Source organism: Thunnus thynnus, chromosome 8 (genome assembly GCF_963924715.1).
Source record: "Thunnus thynnus chromosome 8, fThuThy2.1, whole genome shotgun sequence".
Taxonomy (NCBI): domain Eukaryota; kingdom Metazoa; phylum Chordata; class Actinopteri; order Scombriformes; family Scombridae; genus Thunnus; species Thunnus thynnus.
Genome location: NC_089524.1, coordinates 10,636,251 through 10,659,914, shown reverse-complemented (window position 1 = coordinate 10,659,914; position 23,664 = coordinate 10,636,251). Strand labels below are relative to the sequence as shown.

Sequence of the window (23,664 nt, the reverse complement as noted above, 5' to 3'; positions counted from 1 at the left end):
TATAATATTCATTCTGTCAAATATTTGTTATGGCAACAAAATCTATAAGGCATTAATGCAAAAACAAAAACCCCAAAAAACGTTTGAATTTTATTGTGAGAGTGAACTTAAAACATTTCACAGCTGATTTGTTAGGAAAACAGAACCAGTTTTTCCTTAGCATCACATTTGACAACCGAGAAACTTTATGACAATGTGAGTTCTGTGAGAACATTTCACAATTATGTACTCTACTGTAGAAATCTCCTTGGGTCATGGCAAGTCTGTGGCTTTGAACATAATTTGTTCCAGGAACATTCAACGCCTCATATGGTCTTCAGAAAGGACATTTAAGTGAATATGCATAATCTTTTTTTCTCAGAGTCAGTGTTTCACCACTAATGAACAAAATCTCAATCTTAAGAACAAGATTACTGCATTTCACAGATACTTAATTTGTTTACACCATCTCACTGGGAAAGTGTTGTGAGGATTTCAAAGACCTAATCGGCTCACTAAAACTTTCTTTACTGTCCAAATCAAGACAAAGTTACATTAAAGGAGAAACAGTATTTTCCTTAAAGTCTGCCTCAAATACATTTCTTACTGGACATTTCTTACCTTTCTAGGAAGGTCACTCACCTCTTCAAACTGCATTTTATACTGTTTTTTTCTTTTAAATCAAAACTCGATCTGGCTTTAGTGATGCTAATTTGTTACAGCTGAAAGATCAGCAGAATGCCAAAGAACTTTCACATGTGCAGCCTTTCCTCTGCAGGCCGTCTTATCTCACGACCCCTTGTTAAGCTGCTGGTTTGCAGACCAGGAAGCGATGTACTGAGGTCTACTGGTGAGGGGTTCTGAGGAATCTGGGTCACTTGACTAGACAGAGAGCATCATTTTTTAATTTCAGCTTTTTTTTTTGATCATGAGTGGGATGTCATTTTGTCTGCAACTTAATTTGAAACATTTGTGTCAGGTTGGGTGGCTTTCAGGCTGGGATCCTTGAAGTCATTATCATCTCACAGTAGTTCTCTCACCACAGTTCAGAAAATATATCCCTGAGCTCCACCACTGTATCCTAATGACCAACTTCTCCCTCTCTCTGGTGTTTCCCTCATTCTATTACCATATCTGAATTTAGCATGGTGTCAGGCCTTTGTGCTTTCAAACATCTCTTTGCCAAAGCCAGCAGCTCTCTGCACCATCCTTTTATGGTGAACACAAGACACACAGAGAGGGCCTTTAAGGATACAGCTTCCCTGACATCACTGAAATAACCGGGCTGCATGAGTGATGCTTTTCTGCCTCTTTGTGGCTGAAATATGCAAATACATCTAGATGACAAATTGAATGTGACATTTCTTGTTACAAAAATCTGTTGCTCTGTCACTTTTTTTATTACACATGGTTCAATTCAGTGTGGTTGCTTTAAAAAAACACAGAGGTTGAGCTGAACTGAACGTTGCTATTTCACTACTTGCTGAAGAGCGTATCTATTACATATAGACATATTTTGCTGTTTACATTATAGGCTATTTCAATTTTTATGTTACAGCCCACACATTAAAAATGTTATTGTTAATTTAGAGGTGTAATAAAACCAAAGTAGAACTTAAAATTATGTCTTCTGTCTAATGTACAATCAAAAAAATGATAATACACTACATAAAACAGAAATGGGAATTGTTCCCACAATCTACTGTACGTGAAATAATTTCTGGTGTCTGTGAACTGGCTTACTCATTTTGTCAGATAATTCATGACTTTCTTTCTCTGTTTTTAAAAACTAATCAAGCAAGATGTGACAATTTTAATAAAATAAATGACAATTACAAAATATAATATTGAAAGCTGCCTTCATAACACTACACATGGTGAAAGCCAGATATTTACTATAATATTTAAATGATCTGAACAGGAATAATTGCCCCTTTTTTGACTTTTGCAGTTTAATTACACTATTATTAGCTCTTAAACCTCGGTTACATCATGCGTGCAGAAGGTGTAGTTACAGTGACCTCTAGTGGCATTTAAGTGATCTCCACAAAACACAATAAATGGGTTTCAGGTGTCAGCTAAAAAACACAGCATGAAATTTAACTGCACACAATTACTGTACTGACACAGTATTGAAGAGAGAGGAGTAACTTGTTCCAGATGACGTGTGATTTTAGACTTCCTAAACTCTAAACTGTAGCTAAACTAAAATAATGTGTTTATGTTGGTTCATTCATCAACACAGGTCATTAATTTACCATATGACTACATATATATACAGACAGAAAAATATCCATTACATACATACTGTACACATACTGTACAGTACAAATATGTATTTCTGGAGTCACATAATTTTGATTCTTTGCTTTGTATTTACCTCTTGCAGCCACAAGGTGACAGAATATTACAGCTGTTTAGGAAATTCATGTGCACAGTACATGTTTGTAGAGTCTGCATGCTTTTGTGTATGTGTTCATCTACTTATTCAATTATTTCATTATTTTCTAAAGGTTTGGTGAGGATGAACATCCCTCCCTCCCTCCCTCCCTCCGCCCATCCCTAGATTTTATAATAATTCTAACAAATACGGATTTAAGACAAAAGAACTTAGAGATAAAATTGTCAGTGTCACAACATACAATAAACCAGTTCAATGATAGCACTGGTCCCTGTTTTACAAACCACACACACTCACAATAAATACTTTATTTTCAACATGAAAAATAGACAAAATATCTAAATATACAATAGCAACTTTTGTCCACTTACGTTTCAATATTTTCATGACATTTAATTTCTTAATTTCTTCTTCTGGTTTCAAATATACATTCTTTTGTCTTTTATTTGCACCAGACAGCAGCTGTACATCAAAATGGCCAAGCACAGGAAAAAATAGATATTATATTTTTCACATACTGTAACAAAGTCTCAAATACATTTCAGCACAAAGTACAAAAAGACATTCTTTGGGTTGGTGAGTGATTTAGACCATGCAGATGTTTGAAATGCAAGCTGCCTACTGATGCAGAGAATGACGAGTCCAGAAATCACCTGCAATTACTCATCGTTAACAACTGTTTCATCATTTAGTCACACCAATACAGTATCTTTGAACTGACAGCCCAGTTGGGCCTTCACTTCACAGTCAAATGTGATTTGAGAAAACCAAAACTAAGAGATTATGGGCATTTTCTCTCTCGCTTTCTATGCATTTATGTATTCTCTTTGAAGCTCTTTCATGTTTCACTTAAAATTTAACTGAGAGAATTCAGCAGAGAATCAAAGACAGCTTTTTTTCAACATTATGGTGTGAGCAGATGAGTACATGTAGTCATACAGAGCTTGATTATGATGACCACTATACTAGTTGTTGGCTGCTGCTCTCCATGAACATTAACTGCATATTCTTCTGATAGCCTAACCTCCTTTGAAAATGTTTGAGCTCATTTTTCTCAGTTAGTGCTCCTGCATCAGTAATCACTGCTACATGATTGCAACGGAGCTGTTTGGCACAGTAGAAACTAGGGTTTAAATCCCCCAAAAGAAAGAAAGAAATGCCTATAAATGAGGCTTGTGCCACACAATAGCAGCAGTGATGAAGATCAACTTTGAGTCATACATCATTGGAGGTATTTTTACATTATCCAGCTCCACACCACACTATGTCTGAAGGAATAGATGATATATGAATGCAGCTTGTGTGAGAGTCATAGCTGGGGTTTGGTTTCTTGTGGTTAATCTGTGAGTTGCCTCGTGCAAGGAGCAGTTCTGAACTGAGGCATGTACAGTGGAGAAAAGCCACGTGTTGACGCTGACAGCATCTCACTGGGCTCGTTCGAGTCCACAGGGCCGAGCAAAGGGTGTGACTCCACAGAGCAGGCCTCTCTGTTCAAAACGACGTTTTTGAGCAGCTCAGCTTTTGTATCCTCCTCTCTCTTCTCCTCTCCCTCACTCTCCTCATCCTCCACTGGATAGTCCATACCTAGATAATACAGGTCCTTCCCTTCTCTCACCTCCTCCTCATCTTCTTGCTCTGATGTTTCAGAAAGCTCCTCCACAGAGTTGTAGGAGCAGGAGCACCGCGGGTCGTCCATCTCCCCACCTCGGCAGCTGTCCAGTTCCCACAGGCCACCGGGGAAAGATCCAGAAATGTCTGAGTTGTTGGCAGAGAAATTGCCCTCATCACTGGAGCTGCTGCCACTACCATCCTTGTAATGGAGATGAATAGGCTGCTGCTCCTGCTTTTTATCAGTGAGCAGCACAGTGGCGTATGTGACTGAAGAATGAGCAGAGGTGTCATTGGTGCCTGGGACCTGATCTGGTGGGAGGTCGACAAGCTGTAACTCATCCATCCTCAGGCTTGAAGTGGTTAAAGCATCCAAACCAAGGGCTAAGGAGTGAGCTCCACCCAGGAGTGCCTCAATTTCCATGGATTGGCTTTGGTCGACGTCAGAGTTAAACCCTGAAGGAAGAGAGATAGCTAAAGCAGTGGCTGTGTCAGGGGTTAGGGATACAAGCGGGGTTTGGACCAAGCCTGTGGTCAGAGCTGAGAGGTCAGTCTTTTCCACAATGACGACTTTGGAAATGTTCTCAGCAGGGAGCAGTAGCGGCCAGGCTGGCAGGCCTTCTGGGGGTTGGAAAAGGTGGTCGAACGTGTCAGCCTAGAGAGAGATACAAAAACAGTATAAACATTAGTTTTCAGAATATGAGCTGAGATATAATTGAAATCATGAAAAAGACATTGTTAAGTATTTAAGTTGCAATAGAAAAAGTTTAAGAGGGGAGAATGAACTGCATGTTTTGTATTAGTGCATTACTCCCTGAGGGTAGCATTGCAAACTTACATAACAGTATACATGTCACAATGTAAATGTGCAGCCATTGAGTACTAAAAGATAATTTGCATGATGTAAATTGCCAGTCAGTTGCTCCACCATTTGTTCCAGACTGAACAACAGTTTGGTCTCAGTGACTACTGGATGGATTACCATTCAATTTGGTGATCTCTTAAGTTTTTATCTAGCTCCATCATCAAGTCAAAATTGTAATTTCGAATTTTTGTAATGTTTAGTGCTAATTAGCAACGGTTAGCATGTTAGCACTTTAAACTACAATGATGAACATCATACACATTACACCTACTAACCATCAACATGTTAGTTTTGTCATTGTGAGCATGTTGATATTAGCATTTAGCACACAGCATCGCAGTGTGTAAGTTCAGCCTCAAAGAATCACTTTGACTTTGCATGACTTTAGACTGTCTTGTTAATCAATCTACAGCACCTTACGTACATTCACAATGCTGTACAGTATCATGCAAATAAATTACATCTAATAGAATATTGTGCGTAAAATATATTTTGTTTTTTGGGGGGTTTTTTTTAACGGACCAGTGTGCAGGATTAAGCGGCATCTAGTGGTGAGGTTGCAGATTGCAATAAACTGAATACCCCACCCCCATCCCACATCCCCTCCCTTCCAAGTGTGTAGGAGACACTGTGGTGGCTGTGAAACTTGCAAAACCGCAAAGGGCCCTCCCTGGAACCATTGTCTGGTTTGTCCGTTCTGGACTACTGTAGAAACATGGCAGCGCAACATGGCGGACTCTGTGGAAATCTCTGTAGTTTCACATTATTTTTTACCTTTTTGAAGTCCAGTCCTTTAGCCCAGGAGCATTTGTTTGGGTTGGGCACATCCTTCCACACATACTTTTTCATCCTGTAGACAAAGTGCAGCAGATACTTAGGTTGCATCTCTCTGTATAAAACACTTTTTTTCTTCCTCTTTCATCTAATTTCCCCACCTCCCTGCAGCCAAGCGTCAAGTGTAAGTACACCCTTGTGACCTATTAAATGTCACACTAATTTTTCATGGTCAGTGTCTCTGCTCCCTAAATTAGACTGCTCCCCAGAGATTAATGTGATTTATCATTTCTTTCAGGTGTCAGAGCAAAAAACAAATACGGTATATATTGATGCTGTAGAATTTCTACCAGGAATAAGATTAATTATTAAATAAACTGCAACACCTGCATGTCAAAAAGTAATGTATCCTTCATAAGATAACTATTGTACTTAAGGTAACTCATTTGATATCAGCAGCTTTTTCATGATCATTTTGTGTCCTTACTGCTCATAATACAAACTCAAAATCTTTATACATCATTAATAATTAACTAATTAATTTTAAGTGTTTAATCCCTGTAAATATGCCATTGAAGATTTGGAATCTTTGTACCAATCAGGAGCTCTTACTGGTTTTGTGAGAGGACCAGGGTGACAAACAGGACGATGGAGAGGAAGGAGATGATCATCAGCATCATGTAGGCTGCAGGGTCTCCTCTGGTGGCTGTAACAGGTGGAAAATACACATCAGACCTTTGAATGGCACAGTGTAACTGCTGGGGACCATTCTTGCAAAAACTTTGATATTTTAATATGATATCATCACAACAGCCTGAAAACCATATTGTGCATATTGTGCATACCTATGGTGTACACTGGTTCCCCTTCGCCTTCAGCAAACACAGGATACAAGTAGAAGCCGTACTCCTCAGAGCCAAAGAAATCACCTGAGATTATAGTCAAGTTAAGGGTTAATTTAGCAGAGACTACTCGCTCTTTCACAGAAACACTCTGTTAACAGATACAATGAGAAATGAAACACAGAGAACATGTTACCTCTTAGATAGACAGCACGGTCAGTGTAAGGCACTCTGGCCCATGTTTCTCCACTCAGGCCTTTGTGGTGATCAGGGTCCTGCTGCCTCTGTGGCAACCACTGAACCACCATGAACAGAGGTATAGAGCTGTTGTCCAGCAGGCTCCAGGACAGAGACACACAGGTGCTGTTGATAACCAGCGCACGGAACGAACGCACACAGCGGCCTGAAGGACACACAAGAAAGAAAAGAGTGTGGTCAGTATAATGAAATATCCTCAGATGACTCATCCTTTTGGGAAAATTCTTTAGAAAGTTGAATTTCTCATTTTGTGGTTTGATGACGGAGGTGGAGAGCGCTGTCTGACACGTCAGGTTATTTGGGGTCCAACTGGGTTAAGATCTGGTGACTGCAAATATCATAAATTATGAATTGTATCAGTCACTTCTTGTACCCTGAATTTTCTGGAAGCTATGAGCATTTACAATTGAGCAATGTACTTCTAACATATGACTTGGCCATCACAACAAATTTATAGTTAATTTCTACCGTTACAGTCACCATGTGTATTATTTGAAAAACTCCTGAGGGAGTTATCTAGCTCTTTAGCTGCTAAATTGATGCGCACTGTGTTCCCCAGCTAGTCTGTCTGCTGTTTATTGCTGGGCTGGTAGTGTACAGTGGGTTTATTAGAGCTCTTTTACTGAAAACAGCTTCCTGCTGTGGCTGCAAACAACCCCTAGAGTGATGAGATTAAACCGAAACAAGTGAAGTTGCGAGCCAGAACACCAAAACACTGAGCTAAAAGCTCAGCTAGACAGGGCTGATAAACTGCAGAGTCTGATAATTATCACTTACATGTAGTCATGTGATGCATTGTTAATATAAAATCTGAATATATCCACTTTAAGTGGCATGTTTTTCACATACAGACAGATGACAACAGGTGAAAAACCTGAATAAATGAGCAGAGCAACATAATGAACGCAGATGCTTACTTACAGGTCACATGGGGTCATTAAATGGTTTGTTGAGTATGAAAATGATGTGAATCATAACAGTTGTTTGGCTTATTTAGCCTGCAACAGAAACAAATGACTGAAACTGGCCATCTTCATGGAAAACCAATTTGATTCTGCCAGTTACTAGTTTAATGAAAATGCCTTCCTCTGAATTATGAGTGATGGGACGGATACACAACTGTCACACACAAACACAAAAACATCTCAACGTATTACACAGAGTACTGTCATTAAAAACTGAACCTCATTACTTCTGTTAAAATGCTGCTAATAGTACTTACTTCCTAAATATAATGGCTGCAGGGCCTCAATCAGGGCTTTTACAGGCTCACCAGAGATACACATTTTAAGTGTCATGCCTAAATGGACAGTGTGCATTGAATAAATGCCCAAATGGAGACGTGTAATGAGAAAAAGAACAAAAAAAAATAATTTTAATGATAAAAAAACAGTCTAATGAATGACATGGTCTCAGCTCAAAAAACCTCAAAAACAGAAACGGATGTTTTTGAGAAATCCATTTCTGGGAGGAAATGAAAAACAAAAACTGATAAAAATATTCAGTTTAATTAACTTTTGTTGTGTCCCACTCAAAAGGAAAATGAATTAACAACATGACTGGACATACACATATACCTGTTTTCATGCAGTTTTGATCAGAATGGACGGCATTAAACACCTTGTTTTCTTCCAATGTGCACACATGCCTCTGAATGTAAAAGCTGACCGTGAATCTGACAGCACTGATGAAAACCTGAGGTCATTTTTTTTTTCACAATGCAACAAAGCCTTCTGACCTCAGTCACAGTTTTCAAGTCTTTACTGGAACATAACAGCATGTTAGAGAATTAAAAATATCATTGCAGAAACTGTCTGCACTCTCTTCTAGCTGCTCAAATCTTGCTTTGTTGTTTTGGATTGGTCTTATTTATTTTTATGTATTTTGGCAGCTTCTGGGTTGTTTTAAGGTGCCATTTAGGGTTGTTTCTATGATGAAATTGTATATGTAAATAATAGAAATTGTATTCATGATTGTGTGTTCATATTTATGTTAATGTGAGTTTTGTGTTAAATTAGTCTTTATTAAAGATCCCCTCCATACATGTTTCAAAAAATGCTCTGCTTTTAATAATAATTTATTTCTCATATGCCCCCCCCCCAAAAAAATACCCTGTTAAAATCTATTCCTCATTAAAAATACAGAATTAATTAATATACCAATATTTTTCACTTCAAAAGTTAAACTGTTGGATACAAGATGCCTCCTACTTCACTGCAGTAGTCACAGAAAAACATTCCCCCTTCCGCAGATGAATGTGAAAAACAGCCTTCTGGTGTCAAATTCTGCACATACGTCATTCTGCACAGTGAAGCTTATGATTATTATTGTGTCCTTTCATTGTTTCAGCCAGCCTTCAGATTTCATGCCAAGTCATATGATGCTGGATTACCGTAGATATCATTTTAGTAGAGGCCGCACATTTTGCACTGAGAGTTTGTTTTTTTGGATTTGTCCTGCAGCACTGATGCAATAATGATAATGTGAGACTTCATTGATCCTTAGGAACAAACTCAGGCCACAGTGACGAGAATACAGAATACCAACAATTTCACTATCATGTGCAAATAGCAGAATAAATTCACTGTCTATCAGAGTCTTTGTTCACTCACGTTTGGGCTGTCTGTCCAGTGTCATTTTGATGTTGTTGGCAGAGCTCCCCAGACTATTGAAGGCCTCAACAGTCACAGTTTGGACCTCCTGGTTCCACTCAAAGCTGTAGGAGGACACCAGCTCGATCCGCTCCCTCATCACAGCACCACTTGAGGACTGGTGCTGGACTATAAACCCATCCACACAGTAAGAGCGCACTGACATTGGGGGATGCTGGAATAAAGCAGAACAACACATGATTTTTAATGATATGTTTTACTTATAAGCCTAAATATTTTTATATTGTGAGTTTTGTACCTCAAATAGTAGAGTAACATTAGTCTGGTTTCTGTATGGATCATCCTGGAGAATTCTCCAGAAATCAGGACCACGGTCAGGAGCTGAGGAGGAGACCGACAATAACATCACGTGACAGCTTCTACCTCTGTGTTAGTGGTGGTGGTGGTGTGTGGGGGGGGGGGGACGGTATGAAGTGCATCATGTGTGCCATTTTCCATTAGCACTAAAATCAGAAGGTCACATGTAATTTAAAACGTTACATCAAGCATCAACCTGCATCTCAAACGCACTTCGATCGCAGGAAAAACATTGTGTCAAGGCTGTCATGATTTTAAAATGCTAGTGTGATTTGAAATTTTGTTCTGGAGTGATGTTTATGGTGTTTTACCTCTGCTATTTTCCGGTGTAGAGTAAACTGAGTCACTCCAATCGCTCCAGTAGCCGGTGCCGTTGATGTGCATGCAGCGCACTTGCACCACATACACACGGCACATGTCCGGAACCGCAACCTCCGCCCACGGCACCCGCACTGGATTATATACCTAAAGACATGATGTTTTTCTCAGAGTTACGTAAGGCTCATTTAGAAAAAATAAAACCAGTGGAAAATATCTCAGAATGGAGTACACATGTGGTTCATCTATCTATCCACTTTACCTGAGCAAAGAGAAAATTGTTCCTTCATCTTCATCATCATTTTGTTTGGCAAATGGAAACCATAAATAGTGCGCGTCCAATTTTAAAGAGAATTTTTTAATCAGTGGACAGGAACCAGCTCATACCAGCTCATGTCGACCTGACCAGGTGAGGCCATGTCAAAGCATCCTCTGTCATTTAAGGAGATATGAGACTCATTTAGCTGAACCACCTGAGTCCTGGACCTGTGTAACCTCCTACATGTTGGTTGCTGTTGTTTTTATAGATCAACAGATTTCTTAAAAGGTAGAAAGATATTTTGGAAAGATACTTTAATGTGAACTTTTTTCACAATAAAAATTTCACAGTGAATGAACAGTAGTGAGTTGGAAGTGCTCTGTGGCAATCGATCATTTGCTAACTATCCAATATCTCCATGCAAATTGATATTTAGAGGGTTCACAATTTTCTTTCTTCAATTTTACCTCCTATATTAAGATCAGCAAAATACCATCCATAGTATTGCTTAGCAAAACTTTCAATCAAAGCTTCTGGTTTATCATTATTAACAGTCAAACGGAAAGTCTCACCTTCCACTCTGGCTGAGCTCTGACAGCAGATGAAAGGAGACGAAACTGACACTGGAGCCCCTCGACTGGCAGAGACGGAGGTTCCCATGTGACCCTCAGGACCCCTCTGCTCCGGCTCACTGCCCTCACATTAGTTGGTGTGTGGGGTTTCACTGCAGGTGAAACAGCAGGGCGTTAAACCTTGTTAACCTCATGCAATTTCACAAACTTCTTTAGTATAAGCTGGTATATGTAAAAGTATGACAGCTGTTGTAGAAGATCTGATAAAAACAACGCTGGATAACGGACGAACATTGTTGTGGAAGTAAAAAGCTTGCTAGATAGACTATAAGTCTACTATAAATCCTGACAAGAATGTTTCTTATACCTTTATCAGGGTCTACAGACATCATTCGCAATCAGTGTTTTTAACATCAATATTTAAAGGTGCTCTACAACCATACAAAACACACCATTCAGTATTTCCAATGGCAGGAAATTCCGACAATATTGTTTTTGCTATTTCCAGGTCATAGGTTGCCCTCCACAGAGTGCCACTGTTTAACAACTGTTCAAAGGAAACCTTTCAGAAATGTTTGTTTATATTATATAGTAAATTATGTTGAAAATCAACTGATATATCTTAACAGCATATTTTTACATTGTCAAATATTGATATTGACATATTGTTAACTGCTCAAACAATACCTGTATGCTAAAAAAAAATCATTCATACGGTAAGACATAGTGTTGCACAATGTGTTCTCATCTTGACAGATTGATGAGCATTGAAGAATTGTTAAAAACAAGTTAGTCACTGTCTCTTCCTTTTTTGCAAATTCATCTTTCTCACCATGATCTATGGGTGACAGGTACACAGGTTTGGACCAGATAGGGCCCAGACGGGACGGCACCTCCAGCCACAGCTTGTAGCAGTTCATCCTCAGGGGATGGATGGTACAGGTTTTTTGCCTGGACCGGACTGGAAGGCAAACAGGTCCCATCTCCCCCACTTTCTCACCCGCTCTCTCCCTTTCCTCCATTATATCACATGGCAGATCAGCCCACCTGCAGTGAAAAATGGTCTCATGTTATGTTTCTCTCTTTTCTCTCCACTAATCTGATCTGTACAGTTTCACATGCCAGAAAAGTAAAGTGTAGCAGATGTGTACCAGTATTTTTTGCCAACATTTCTATCATTTATGATGGCAGGACAAAAAGTTCTGCCAGACTCTGAACTACTAAAACCAAAAGTGAATGTACAAAAAAATGCCCCTCATTGCACAAGAAAGTCACGTGGATGGATTTTACAACAGACAGTCTGAGTTGAAATTCTACTGTTAACCTTTGTTTTGAACACAAGTTTGGCTAATGTTTAAAACCAATATAATCATCTCAAGTTTCTTGCCTCATCTTAATTCTTTTTAGCGACGTTGCCACATTCCCAGGTCTTAGTTATTTACTTGATGAAAGCATTGTTATTACCGTCTAGGTCCTAAGGTTCCTATACAAATAAGCATTACATAAATACAACAAATGGGAATTACCCTTTAAATTGTTGAAAATAACTTAAAATAGCAAAATACTGTATCTCTCAAATTTAAAAAAATTCCATGATGTATTAACGAATAGTTAACTGCTCAAAGAAACTTCCAGGTTTCACTTCAAAGAGTACGAGCATTTCCTGAGTGTTCCCAATGTGTTGTTTGGTACACTGTGTTCAGTAACTTCCAGGTTGTCAGCACTCTGAAACTGGGCGTTGATATGAAACTTCACTAACAATGCCACAGCTTGTGAAGACATTCAAATGCACTTAACCAAAAGGAAATAGCTACTGTATGTTAACCCCGCTTTACCTGAATCTGAATTTGGGTTTAGTCCACTGTGTGTTCTTCCAGCTACAGTCCATAGCATCAATATCACCGTTGGTTTCACAGTTTATATCAATCGACGCTCCTGAAATACAAAGGAAAATAAAAATAAACACGTGAGATAGCCTCGGTGGATTACAGGACGCCAGTCTCTTTCCTGTCTTTGTCCACTGCAGCTGAAAACTGTCACAATAGGAACATGGACCTTGAGCAACTTCAATACATCAGAAGTGAAATGCACTGCAAAAATAGGTCACAAATTTCCTAAACTGTAAATATAATGTGTGTATCTTACAATTGGACATGTAACGATTGTAGTTAGATGTCCAGCAGTTAGTGTTAAACACTAGTGTTTGCAAGTACTGGTGCAAAAAAGCTCACCTTCTACATAGATCTGGCTGTAAGGGATGGTCCACTCCTGCGTGCACTGCAGCAGGTCATACATCCGAGTCTCTGAAGGGCGCACTGTGATCTGGCTGACCTGGTTTGGGTAATAGTGAGTCAGATCTATATACTTATTTACATAGACTGTACTTTTATAAAATTCACGGGGAAGTTATTTAAGTTTTTGGAAATGTTCCCAGAAAAACACAAAAATACAGAGCGAAACCCTGAAAGGAGAGTTTTTTCTTACCCACTGGTTGACTGGGTGGTACTGGCTGCGATGAAGCGGCTGTTGGAAGTTGAGCATCCACATGGCCGTGCTGGCATTGATGCTGTGGTCGTTGAATACACAATAAACTGTTACGTTCTCCCCCGGTCGGGCCACCACTTTCTCAGGGATGTAGCTCACCGCTAAACATACACAAAAAATATCATTATGTGGTTTGATTTTTTTATAAATCTTATGTTTACTATTCTTGCAATTAGCTTTTTGCAATCATTTTTTTTGACAATGTACCCTTCAGAAAGGAAGACGCAAAAGACAAAAAGCTAAACATATGTCAAAAGAACAAAACCCTCAGTCGAAGAAACTCCTGAGTCATTCTCATTCATTCAGTTTCAATCACAATCATTACAATAGGGAAAAAAAACAACTTTTTCAGGAATTTTGAACACTTTGTTTTTTTAAATCCATTGTTTGTAACATGGTCAGACGTGGACTGAGTGTGAGGGTTATCTAACTACCTTCTCAGATGAACATCTGCAGAAAAGCAAACTACTGCATGCCAGCAATGGCAAAAAAGGACTGTGACTCATCAGCAAAAGAAAGGAAAAGAAAGAAAAGAGCTCAACAAAAGAAAACTGAAATGGCCTTCAAACTTTGTGTGTACTTCTGTGTGCATATAGTATGCACATGCATATGTATATTTTATACCACTAAACTTTTCCAAGAGTAATTATTTTACCTTCTCCAAACATTTGAATTAATTTATTATGCTGTTTTTGGAAGACTTCCTGCCATCACTGGAGACAATAGAGGACATTTTCAGTGGCTTGTTTTGGTGTGATGACTCAGGAGCTGCTGAGTCTCACAAACTTTTAACCCCTACACTGACTCGTGATGATACAAACACGTTTTTGCACCATGGTCAGGTTTCCTCATGTGATTTACAGTAGAAGAGCAACCTTCTTGTAAACAGAAACGCCTACACACACACACACACACACTTCTACCATGAAAACACAACACAAATCACTGCCAGATACTAGACTCAAATTGTCCCATGTGTTGATAAAAGCCGTCAGGCTGGTGTTAATATTTTATTAACAGTCTGATGTTGTAGAGAACAGATTAACAACCAACCTGTGTCTCTGATGGCATTTAAAAGGGGTCATGGGTGTGCCAACAATTCTCAGTCTCATTTCTCAACTCTCAGTTTCATCATTTTTAAAACTTCTGCACATATATGTCTGCTTCATGTTCAGCTCTATGAATTAATATGCTGCCTGTGACAATCTCCTTTTTTTCAGGCTGTTGTGTCATACTATGATTTATAGCTGGTTACTAACCTTAGAGACCGACCTCTGATTCAGAGCCTATTGATGTGGCCACATTGGAATGAGCTCTTCATGGCTCAGGCTAATGAGCTAGACTAATTTTCAATAGTTGAGCACTGAAATAAATCTACCTGAAGTAATTGAGGTTAGCTGTTGGCTCTGCTGCAGTCAGTGATGAGTCCTTTTCTACAGGACCTCTCAAAAAATGAGAGTTGAAATGCAGTCAGCAGGACTGATTTAGGATGATAGCCAGTGAAAAGGTGAAATTACATGATTTTGCTCCCTGATTTTAGGATCATCCAATCCCCCAATTGCCATTCAGCTCAGCTGTTGGATTTCTGAAACAACACAGATCGCTGTCAAGGTTCAAATCATCAGCAGGGAACTGAGAGTGTTTGTCTTCTTATTGTGTTCTGTTTGCATCCCATCCATATTTTGTTCAACAAACTTGCAAACAGAGGAGCCAACTTGCAATATTTAAGGCAGACTGACTGAAAGAAACAAGTACAAAATCTGCAGCAGATTGCAAAGTAGTAATTAAATAATCTTATATTAATATTTACTTTTAGCTGCATCTGCGCAATGTTATCAAGACAAAAACTATATACACAAAAACTACTGTTGTGACTCACCTCAATGTCTAATTCTAACAAGGGCTAGAGGCATCAATCTGTAAATGAATCATAATGTAACTCAACTATCAGCATGTTGCCAAGCAACATAATTAGATTTATATTCCATTTCAATGACTTTCTGAGGAAAAGAGCAAACATAAAATTGCAAACCTGGAAAGTTGGAAATAAACTGCACAACTGACGTAGATAGCCCTCTAAATATTTTCATAGTTTGTCATTTGTTTTTTTTTGTTTTTTTTGGTCTTTTCAATCCTGCACCCAAACTGCTGTCTGAAATATAATCTGATCAAAATATTGAATTAAAAAAAACAAATACTAAGTCAGTGATTTCCACCAAAGGTGTATGAGGAAAAGAACCAAAAGAATAAAAAGAAAACACTTGCACTCTTGTATTATTCTATTCTCTATCAATTTCAGTCTAAGCAGGTGAAAGGTGCTTCTTACTGTCAAGGTAGATGTGGTACGGTTCACTCCAGTCACTCCACAGTGGAGGTTCATCCAAGCTGGAGCAGTGAACCTGGATGGTGTAGTTCAGTCGGGGCTTCAGATCCAGAAGCATCCTGGGCTCTCCGGGCACAGAAACCATCTGAAGACAGCAGAGAGGGAATGAACAAACACTTACACAAACTGACTCGAGCATAGTTGGGCATGTTGTAATGAGAGCAATGACTCAAAATCTATCATCGTTTGTTGTGTCATCAACTGTAACTGTTACCAAAACACAAAACCAGACTGTATCCATAACTGGACGGTGTGTGTAGACACCTGTAAATTTTTTGACATGTTTCTTATGCTTTTTGGTAAAATCAAAAGAAATCTCTAGAGGGAATATCTTATTTGGGAAACTCTTTCAAAGCCAAAGCAGGAGTGTAATGGTAGACGATTTGTCTTTTTTTCCTACTAGTATGAATACCAAATATTGAAACAAATTAAGGGTGTTTCCTTAAGTCATTACTTCATATTAAAAAGTATCAAATTCATAGCAAATGTGACTTCCTCTTAACACCCAAACTAAAAAGATGTAAAGAGAGAGACTGAAAACATACTTTATTTATTTATAGGAGTCTTATAGGTCTAAAGTCCCACTTCTGGATGAATCATACAGTGTCTGAACACTGTGTGCACTGTTGAATTCTAAGAACACTCTATGAGGCAATTAAAACCACTACTGCAAGCAAGCAAGTCACATTAAATAAGCACTTGATCTTGACAGTGGAAATTTGTTCAGCGTGCAAGCAGCGCTCCTGCAGTGAAAGGCGACTGTGTGACTTGCTGAATGCATAACTTGTATATGATTCTCTTATGTGGTTTTGTTTTCACACATCTAAAAAAGAAACGTTTTATTTACTCCACAAAATGCTGTAATCTTTCTGCACATATGCTTCACATAAAGAATATTTATAACCAATTCTCGTATGTCATAATTGGCCTTCTGTATGATCTGTAATATTTGGCATTATATTTTATTTCTTTTCCTTTGATAATTTGTACTAGATGGAAATATTTTTGCATTTTACCCGTAAGACTTCCTGTTTTGAGCTACATGAAACCACTGAGGCATCTATTCTTGCTAAAAACAGAGAATAATAGATGTGACATTTCGGCTTCAACATAAAGTAAAAAGTAACTTGACCTTAACAAACCTACAGTAAATGTCAGATCACTTGACTGCCAGTGAGATCTGTGGAGGTGTCTCTTACTCTGGTATGGTATTTTATCCCTGCTTAGGGTAGCACAGGTTAGTATTCACCTGCCAGGCTGGATGAGTGGTGTCGGAAGAGTATCGGACCTCATATCTCAGCGGACCGGAACCAAAGTCTTCTGGGTCGTCCCAGTGTAAAATCAGTTCTGCCTCGATGGTCTGGATATGTGAAAGGTTGAAGGGAGGACTGGGTTTCGCTGTAGCATAAAAATAGATTATTTTAAGAGGACATGTATACAGTATGTTCCACAGCAGAATCAATACACTTCAGACAATTTACTCACAATCATAATTCCACTTGGATTCTGCCTTAATATTAGATGGCATTATCAAGGGTTACTAAATCCTATGGATCATTACAATAACTGTAAATAAAATTAGAAGATTATGTTTTTCCTTCTGGATCATAAAATTACTGTATTTGAGTTTCTACCTGTTAGGGATTTTGAGGATCTGTTGTGTGGCCTTAAGGTAAATCATTATTTATTTATAGCAGGATTAGTCATTTACTGTCTCTGATTCATGTCACTGTTCATCTAAATTTGGCATTTTATGTAATTAAACTTATCTTCATGCAGTGAGGATCAATACTCCTCCAGTCCTCATATCAGGATTATCAATATTAAATAAATGAATCAATCACAACTTGAGCACAAAGTTAATGAAGAATATAGACAGCATATAATTTCTCTGCTCGGCATAAATGGCAAATTCACTTCACCTTTTGGTCTTTACATATATATGAAGCTTATGCACTTAAATGTCAATGAATACATTTTGTGTCAAACCGTGCAACTGGTAAATTAAGTTTTTTAAATGAATTATCTGTACACATGAGGCATGCAAATATGTCCCAGTACACCACTTGATTACGAAAAATACAACAAGAGATAATTAAGTCTCATAAAACCACGAAGATGCCTACTGGGAGAGAAGAGATTACTCAACAGCATGAGTAATTACTTTACAATTTATTTTCACTTACACACAGACACTTCTGAAAGACTCAATCGCACACGTAAGTCAAGGAGAAACAACATCGTTATCTAATCAAAGATATCGGTATTATATCATTTAAAGGTTGGAATAAAATATTATTGAAGCTTTTCTTTCAAGAGCAGAAAAAAAAGCACACTCAGAAGGATGAATGCTGTATTAGTGACACTGTAGTGAACTAAAACAGGAGCAAAAGGATAAATATGCAGAGTGAACAAACTTGGGCAACATAAGGTTACTACTTAGTTTCTGTTATGCTCCGTCAGTTTAACCACAGAGGTGTAGTTGAACAAACACAGCATGGAAAGTCCTTGTCTATCACTATAGAGATCTCACAGCCTAGTTCACGCACACACAAGACTGTGTCTCAGCTACTCTCGGCTGTATTCCAGTCACGTCGGCCAATCACACCCAAATGAAAGTCTTTCACCTTATCTGTCCAGATTCAGCCTTGTAGTGGTTGGTGTTTTAAACATTAGTGTGCTGGATCATCTTCACACATGGCTGTTTTTTTCGTGCTACTCTAATGCCAGTAATTCAGTAACTTTGAACAATGCCAGGAACTTGCTGGACTAATGACTTGCTGTAGTAAACTTGAACAGTGCATCCTTCATTCATTGTAGTCGGAAATGCATTTCCTGCTTTTACTTAATTAGAAAGACTCTTGCCTTGTTGTTTCTGGAGTTAATGCAGTACCGTTGGGGTTGCATTGTAAGAAATGTAGGAAATTATTTACTGAAGCACAGATAAATGAGGCAAGCTTAGGGAAAGATGGTTCACCAAAAATGCAAATTTAAAAAATGACTTGCACCACAGATATAATTTAGGATCGAGGAAGGTGGAGTTTTATTGCAGAAGTTGCCCAGAGGTAGGGTGAATGTAAGCATGTATGTTAGTTAGTAACTTACTGGGAAACGGGTTCCACTTTCTCCTAAGGCATATAATATGAAGTTTACATATAACTTGTAACTAATGGCTTGATTTATTTTTAGTTGTACCTAATTACTTAAATCTTGTCCTTTCCAACAGCTCCTTACTGATCTATAAAGAAATACTACATCATTAATTAATTAATCATCAGTACAGCCATTACTTACATCTTACAAATTATGCCTGATTCAAATTGTGGTGGTAAAGAGAGAAGTTTTATAAACCTCTTGTAAGTAAAGTATCTACAGCTGATGGAAATGTGAAGCTTTTACTTTAAACTTACTTGGTCACTTATGGTAAATGTTTGGGGGTTTTTTTGGACAGGAAGAATACACTATTTTAAGTGCAGTAGAATCAGGCCATGAAGTTATTTAGTTTTCTCTACCATGGCCATAGTAAAGTACTTTTCTTTACTACAGGAAACAGGAAATCTGCCTCTTCTGGGACAGATTGATGCCCGTATGACTGCCCGCTGAATGTGGATTCAAAATAGTAAGTTTAGAAAGAAGCCCTTGCTCTTTGATTCTGAGAGACTAAAGTTTATTAGTTGTTTTAACTGAAGTGGATCAAGAAGTTATGGATCATTGTAAACCTCTTATAAAAAAAAAGGAAGACAAACTGTAATGTGTTACTGTAATACAAAACAAAGAAAGAGTAAAAAAAGAAAGAAATCCCTCTTTTACCAGGTCGGGCTGGAACTCTGAGAAGAATTGGTGGAGCTACAGCGCCAGAGATGCTGACAGTCACCATGGTAACGAAGCTTGTAGAGTCAAGCGCAAGTGAACACATGAAGGAATCCTCTGCTTCACAGACAACAGGATTATAAGATGCAGTGTTCCCATCGTTGACCTCAGAGCCCCCGCGCTGGGAGCTGGAAATGGATAAAAAAAATGCTTTGGTCACTCTGTTTTCTCAGTGAATGTAATGTAATCAAAACTAAATATCACTGAAAGTCCAAAAAGTAGCAAAAATATGGAAACAACATGTTTCTGTGACTTCAACATGTAATCAAAATAAGACCATTTCATGGACATAATAATCTAATCTCAAGGTCCATTTATTAGCTGTTTTGGAGCTTTTGATCATATCACATGATCATCATCAGCATAGATGAGAAGTCCTTTAAGTAGAGTGAAAAAATTGAAATTTAAACATCCACAATTCCATGACAACTTAGTAACGCCACCTGCTAATGACGACTGTTGGATCGATTAGTCGATTAAATAGTTGATCGACAGAAAATTAATCACCTTAATCAACTAATCACTTAAGGTCATTTTTTGAGAAAACATTAATTCTCTGATTCCAGCTTCTTAAATGTGAAAATTTTCTGGTTTCTTTAGTCCTCTATGATACTAAACTGAATATCTTTGGGTTGGTTGGGACAAAATAAGACATTTACGGACGTCACTTTGGCCTCTGGGAAACAGTGATCAACAATTTCCACCATTTTCTGACATTTTATAGTTTAAACAACTAAAAGAAAATAATTGACAGGTTAATCGAAAATGAAAATATTCTTCAATTGCAGCCCTATGTGAAATGATCGAAAACTCCAGAACAGCTATTGAATGGACCTTGAGGTGGGAGTGTTTTGTCATTTTATGTTGACTTTTGAAACAAACATTGCAGAACCTTGACTGCACAACAAGAGTTTTACTTTGTCCTTCATCTCTTGTCAAATGTGCCTTAGATCAATTGTGAATTGGTCTCTTTATCCCAACCACAATAAAAGGCTGGAGCCAGTGTGATATAACACAGCTTCCCCTCTACTGATCAAAGCAAACACACATGGTTAACCTCCCGCTGCGCAGTCGGGAAAGCTTCAGCTCAGACTTAAACACACACACACATAAACACACACAAACACACACACACAGACTCATTCACACATTGTGGAGAAGCAAGACAGGAATGAAACAATAAGAGGGTGCAGCTTCATACTCACGGCAGGCGCTGTAAACTAACTGCCATAAGATTCGGTGTGTCTGACGGTGGGCCGTGAGGCTGAAGATCACAAGTAAAACTCTCCCAGTTTTCATCAATTCTGCACAGCATGTCCAAACAGGTGCCTGACAAGAAATTACATTTGCATGTTAGTAGCACCATCGGCGCCATCTCCACCAGTTGACTGTCATTTTCTAATAAAGGCTTCTGAGAAAATGGCCTAGCTTAATATTCTGAGAACTAAGCCGCTGCTTGGGAACTTCATACTTTCAACAAAGAGAAATATTATTGCTGCAATCAACAATATGGTGACAGGGCTCCTCCCGCCAAACAATTTAGTCATGGAGGGAAAAAAAAGAAGATTTTAAAAGTCTCAGATTCATCCATTTGAAGTCAAATAAGTTTTTTTTTTCTCTCTCTTTCTTAGCCTGAAAATAATCTGTAATTCACACATAGTTGCCAATTTAGTTCTGATATAAAATGTGTATAAAATTACAGTTTTTACTTCCAGTTGGACAAAATTTACAACCACATCTGCCAGTTAATGTTGCATACATAAGATACAGATTGCAGATTATATGAAAGCAAATGGTTAGTATTTATGTCAAATATTTTGCATGTTGCAGACTCTACTGTAGATTATTATCTAGGACCTGTCCTGGCCAGAGATCCACATATTTATAAAACTGTATTTCTATGTTCAAGCACAACTGCCTGCAGTCATTAACCCACACCGATCTTGGGGACATTTTTATTGCTAAAAGCAACAAAAGATCTGAGTAGTTGAACAGGTAAAATGATGAAATGAAATGTAAGGATCTCTTAACATACTCTATTGACTTTGGATTGTGTCTAACAGGAGATGAATCACACTCCTGACAGTCAAAAGGCCTCATAACACAATCAGGGGGCACAGCGCAGGCACTTAAATTCTCTGTTAAATTATCATTGCTTGGAGGGGCTGGAAAGGGTTTAGCTAATCACCATTGACATGGATGCGTCACTGTGCCTCATGGATCGATGCAAACAAACAAATCCTCCTCACCTCCCTCGTGTTTAAATATCGCCTCATCCCCATCTTCACCTCCACACTGACAATATCAAGAGAGCGTTTTATAATTGTGCCTCATGTTAACTGGCCTGCAGTTGCTTTTTAAACTTAACAACCCCTATTATTTCTTCCTTTGCTAGAAAATAGTGGTGCTGAACCATTTCTAGATCAGTAGAAGAAGTAATAACAGCTGGTTTGACTCTATTGTGCTATCTGATAAAAGGAAGAGAGAATCCTTATTAGCCAGAACATCTTGTGAATTGATCACAGCACAAGACTCTCATGGTCACACACCCTGATGGGAGGCCGGGAGGGATGCCAAATGAAAAGTCGTTAAAATGTAATGAGTATGTCACACTGATCTTTGGGGGCATCTCTATCACTGACAAGTGACGGGGCTGCAGGCAGAATCATGAGGCTCTGTCACACTATCCCTGCTGTTTGTTCTGATGAGCAAGAGCCACTTAAGCTACCCTGTTGCTACTTAGGATTATAAGTGTTTCACTTAAAGGTTGTCTTGTAAACAAACACAGTTACATTTATGTTCCCTCATACAGAGGGATGATGATGATGTTCATTTATGTTCCCTTTGTATGAGGGAACATAAATGAACATCATGTTTGTCTTGTACTGACTACTATTTTTATCATATGTTTTGTCTGGAGTCAAGCAAGGCATAGCATGAGACCATCATATGGAATGTGTATCACATCACCTGCTAGAAGAGCAGAAAATACAAACAAAACAGGGACTCACTCCTCAAAACACGAGTGGTCAAAAACTCCAACAAGGTTTCTTAAAATCTTAGTAGTGTGTAAGCCAGCCTAGTAACCTAGTAATTGCGTTGATACTGGACGATTCTGCACGTCACGTCACATCTAATCCAACGCCCAGAGCCAAAAAAAACAAAAAAGCCAGGATCTTTGAACCTCTAAACAAAACCTTTGAGCCTGCAACATTCCAGGATAAGATTATAAAGAAAGGTAAGACTTGTTAATGATTAAACCTGCAGTGCAGAACTTTTGTCTCCCCTTTCTGGCACTGAGATTAGTTACAAAAACACTGTCAATGTGCTTAATGGCGTATTCCGACCAGCTGGTCTCACACCAGCCAGTGGCTCCTAACATCTCCGCAAACGTTGGTGCAAATTTCCAAATAGGCATTAAACTTACCACATATTGGGAATCTAAATGGTTACTTTCTGCAAAAATATTAAAACTTTAGTGACATATTAACAGTCCTACAGCGAAAATTACAACAGCTTAGTCTCTGCCATCGCTGCCAGTTGGTGTGAAATGCATTCTGGGACACTTAGCTTCAGCACTACCTGTGCGCCAGTGCGGGAATGTCATACTAGACACCAGAATTAAGAACTCTGTATACTGTGAAATACAGACAGATTTATCTGGCAGTGATGGGCTAAATCAGCATTGTGTGAATTCATTTGGCAAGGGCTTGAATGTAATGGACGTTCATTTATATGTAAAAGTCCTGAACTCCAGCTTTAAGTGAGCATGTTCCTTGATTCAAGTTAAGGCGACCCACTGGCCAAAGTGCCACACTACTTGTAAGTAAAAGTAGTTACCAGATAGTCTGGTTCATTAAGCTTGATGCAGAGTAGACAGAGCGGCCTCTGGTATTTCAGTCTGTGAATTTTGATTGTCCTAAAAGACATATTGTTTCAGTTGGAGAAAACTTATAAGAAACTTCAACTTTAACTGTATGTTGTCAAGTGATTGTGGAAGGTTGAGCCTGAAGCCTGAATCA

The 23,664-nt window shown here is 38.5% G+C and overlaps 1 protein-coding gene across 1 annotated transcript in view; it reads right to left on the bottom strand.

The window, feature by feature from the left end:
- Positions 1-2,673: 2,673 nt before the first annotated feature.
- lepr (leptin receptor) overlaps positions 2,674-23,664 on the bottom strand; it is a 45,627-nt gene continuing 24,636 nt past the window's right edge. Inside the window, exons 6-22 of the mRNA XM_067596441.1 lie at positions 20,848-20,971; positions 19,583-19,770; positions 17,022-17,170; positions 15,716-15,857; positions 13,330-13,490; positions 13,077-13,176; positions 12,681-12,780; positions 11,678-11,892; positions 10,846-10,997; positions 10,008-10,161; positions 9,638-9,720; positions 9,340-9,553; positions 6,666-6,872; positions 6,473-6,556; positions 6,240-6,333; positions 5,628-5,703; positions 2,674-4,643 (exon numbers count right to left, since the gene is read on the bottom strand). Coding sequence (XP_067452542.1) covers positions 3,717-4,643; positions 5,628-5,703; positions 6,240-6,333; positions 6,473-6,556; positions 6,666-6,872; positions 9,340-9,553; positions 9,638-9,720; positions 10,008-10,161; positions 10,846-10,997; positions 11,678-11,892; positions 12,681-12,780; positions 13,077-13,176; positions 13,330-13,490; positions 15,716-15,857; positions 17,022-17,170; positions 19,583-19,770; positions 20,848-20,971 — 3,170 coding nt within the window. The 3' untranslated portion in view covers positions 2,674-3,716. The remainder of the gene's footprint in view (positions 4,644-5,627; positions 5,704-6,239; positions 6,334-6,472; positions 6,557-6,665; positions 6,873-9,339; positions 9,554-9,637; positions 9,721-10,007; positions 10,162-10,845; positions 10,998-11,677; positions 11,893-12,680; positions 12,781-13,076; positions 13,177-13,329; positions 13,491-15,715; positions 15,858-17,021; positions 17,171-19,582; positions 19,771-20,847; positions 20,972-23,664) is intronic.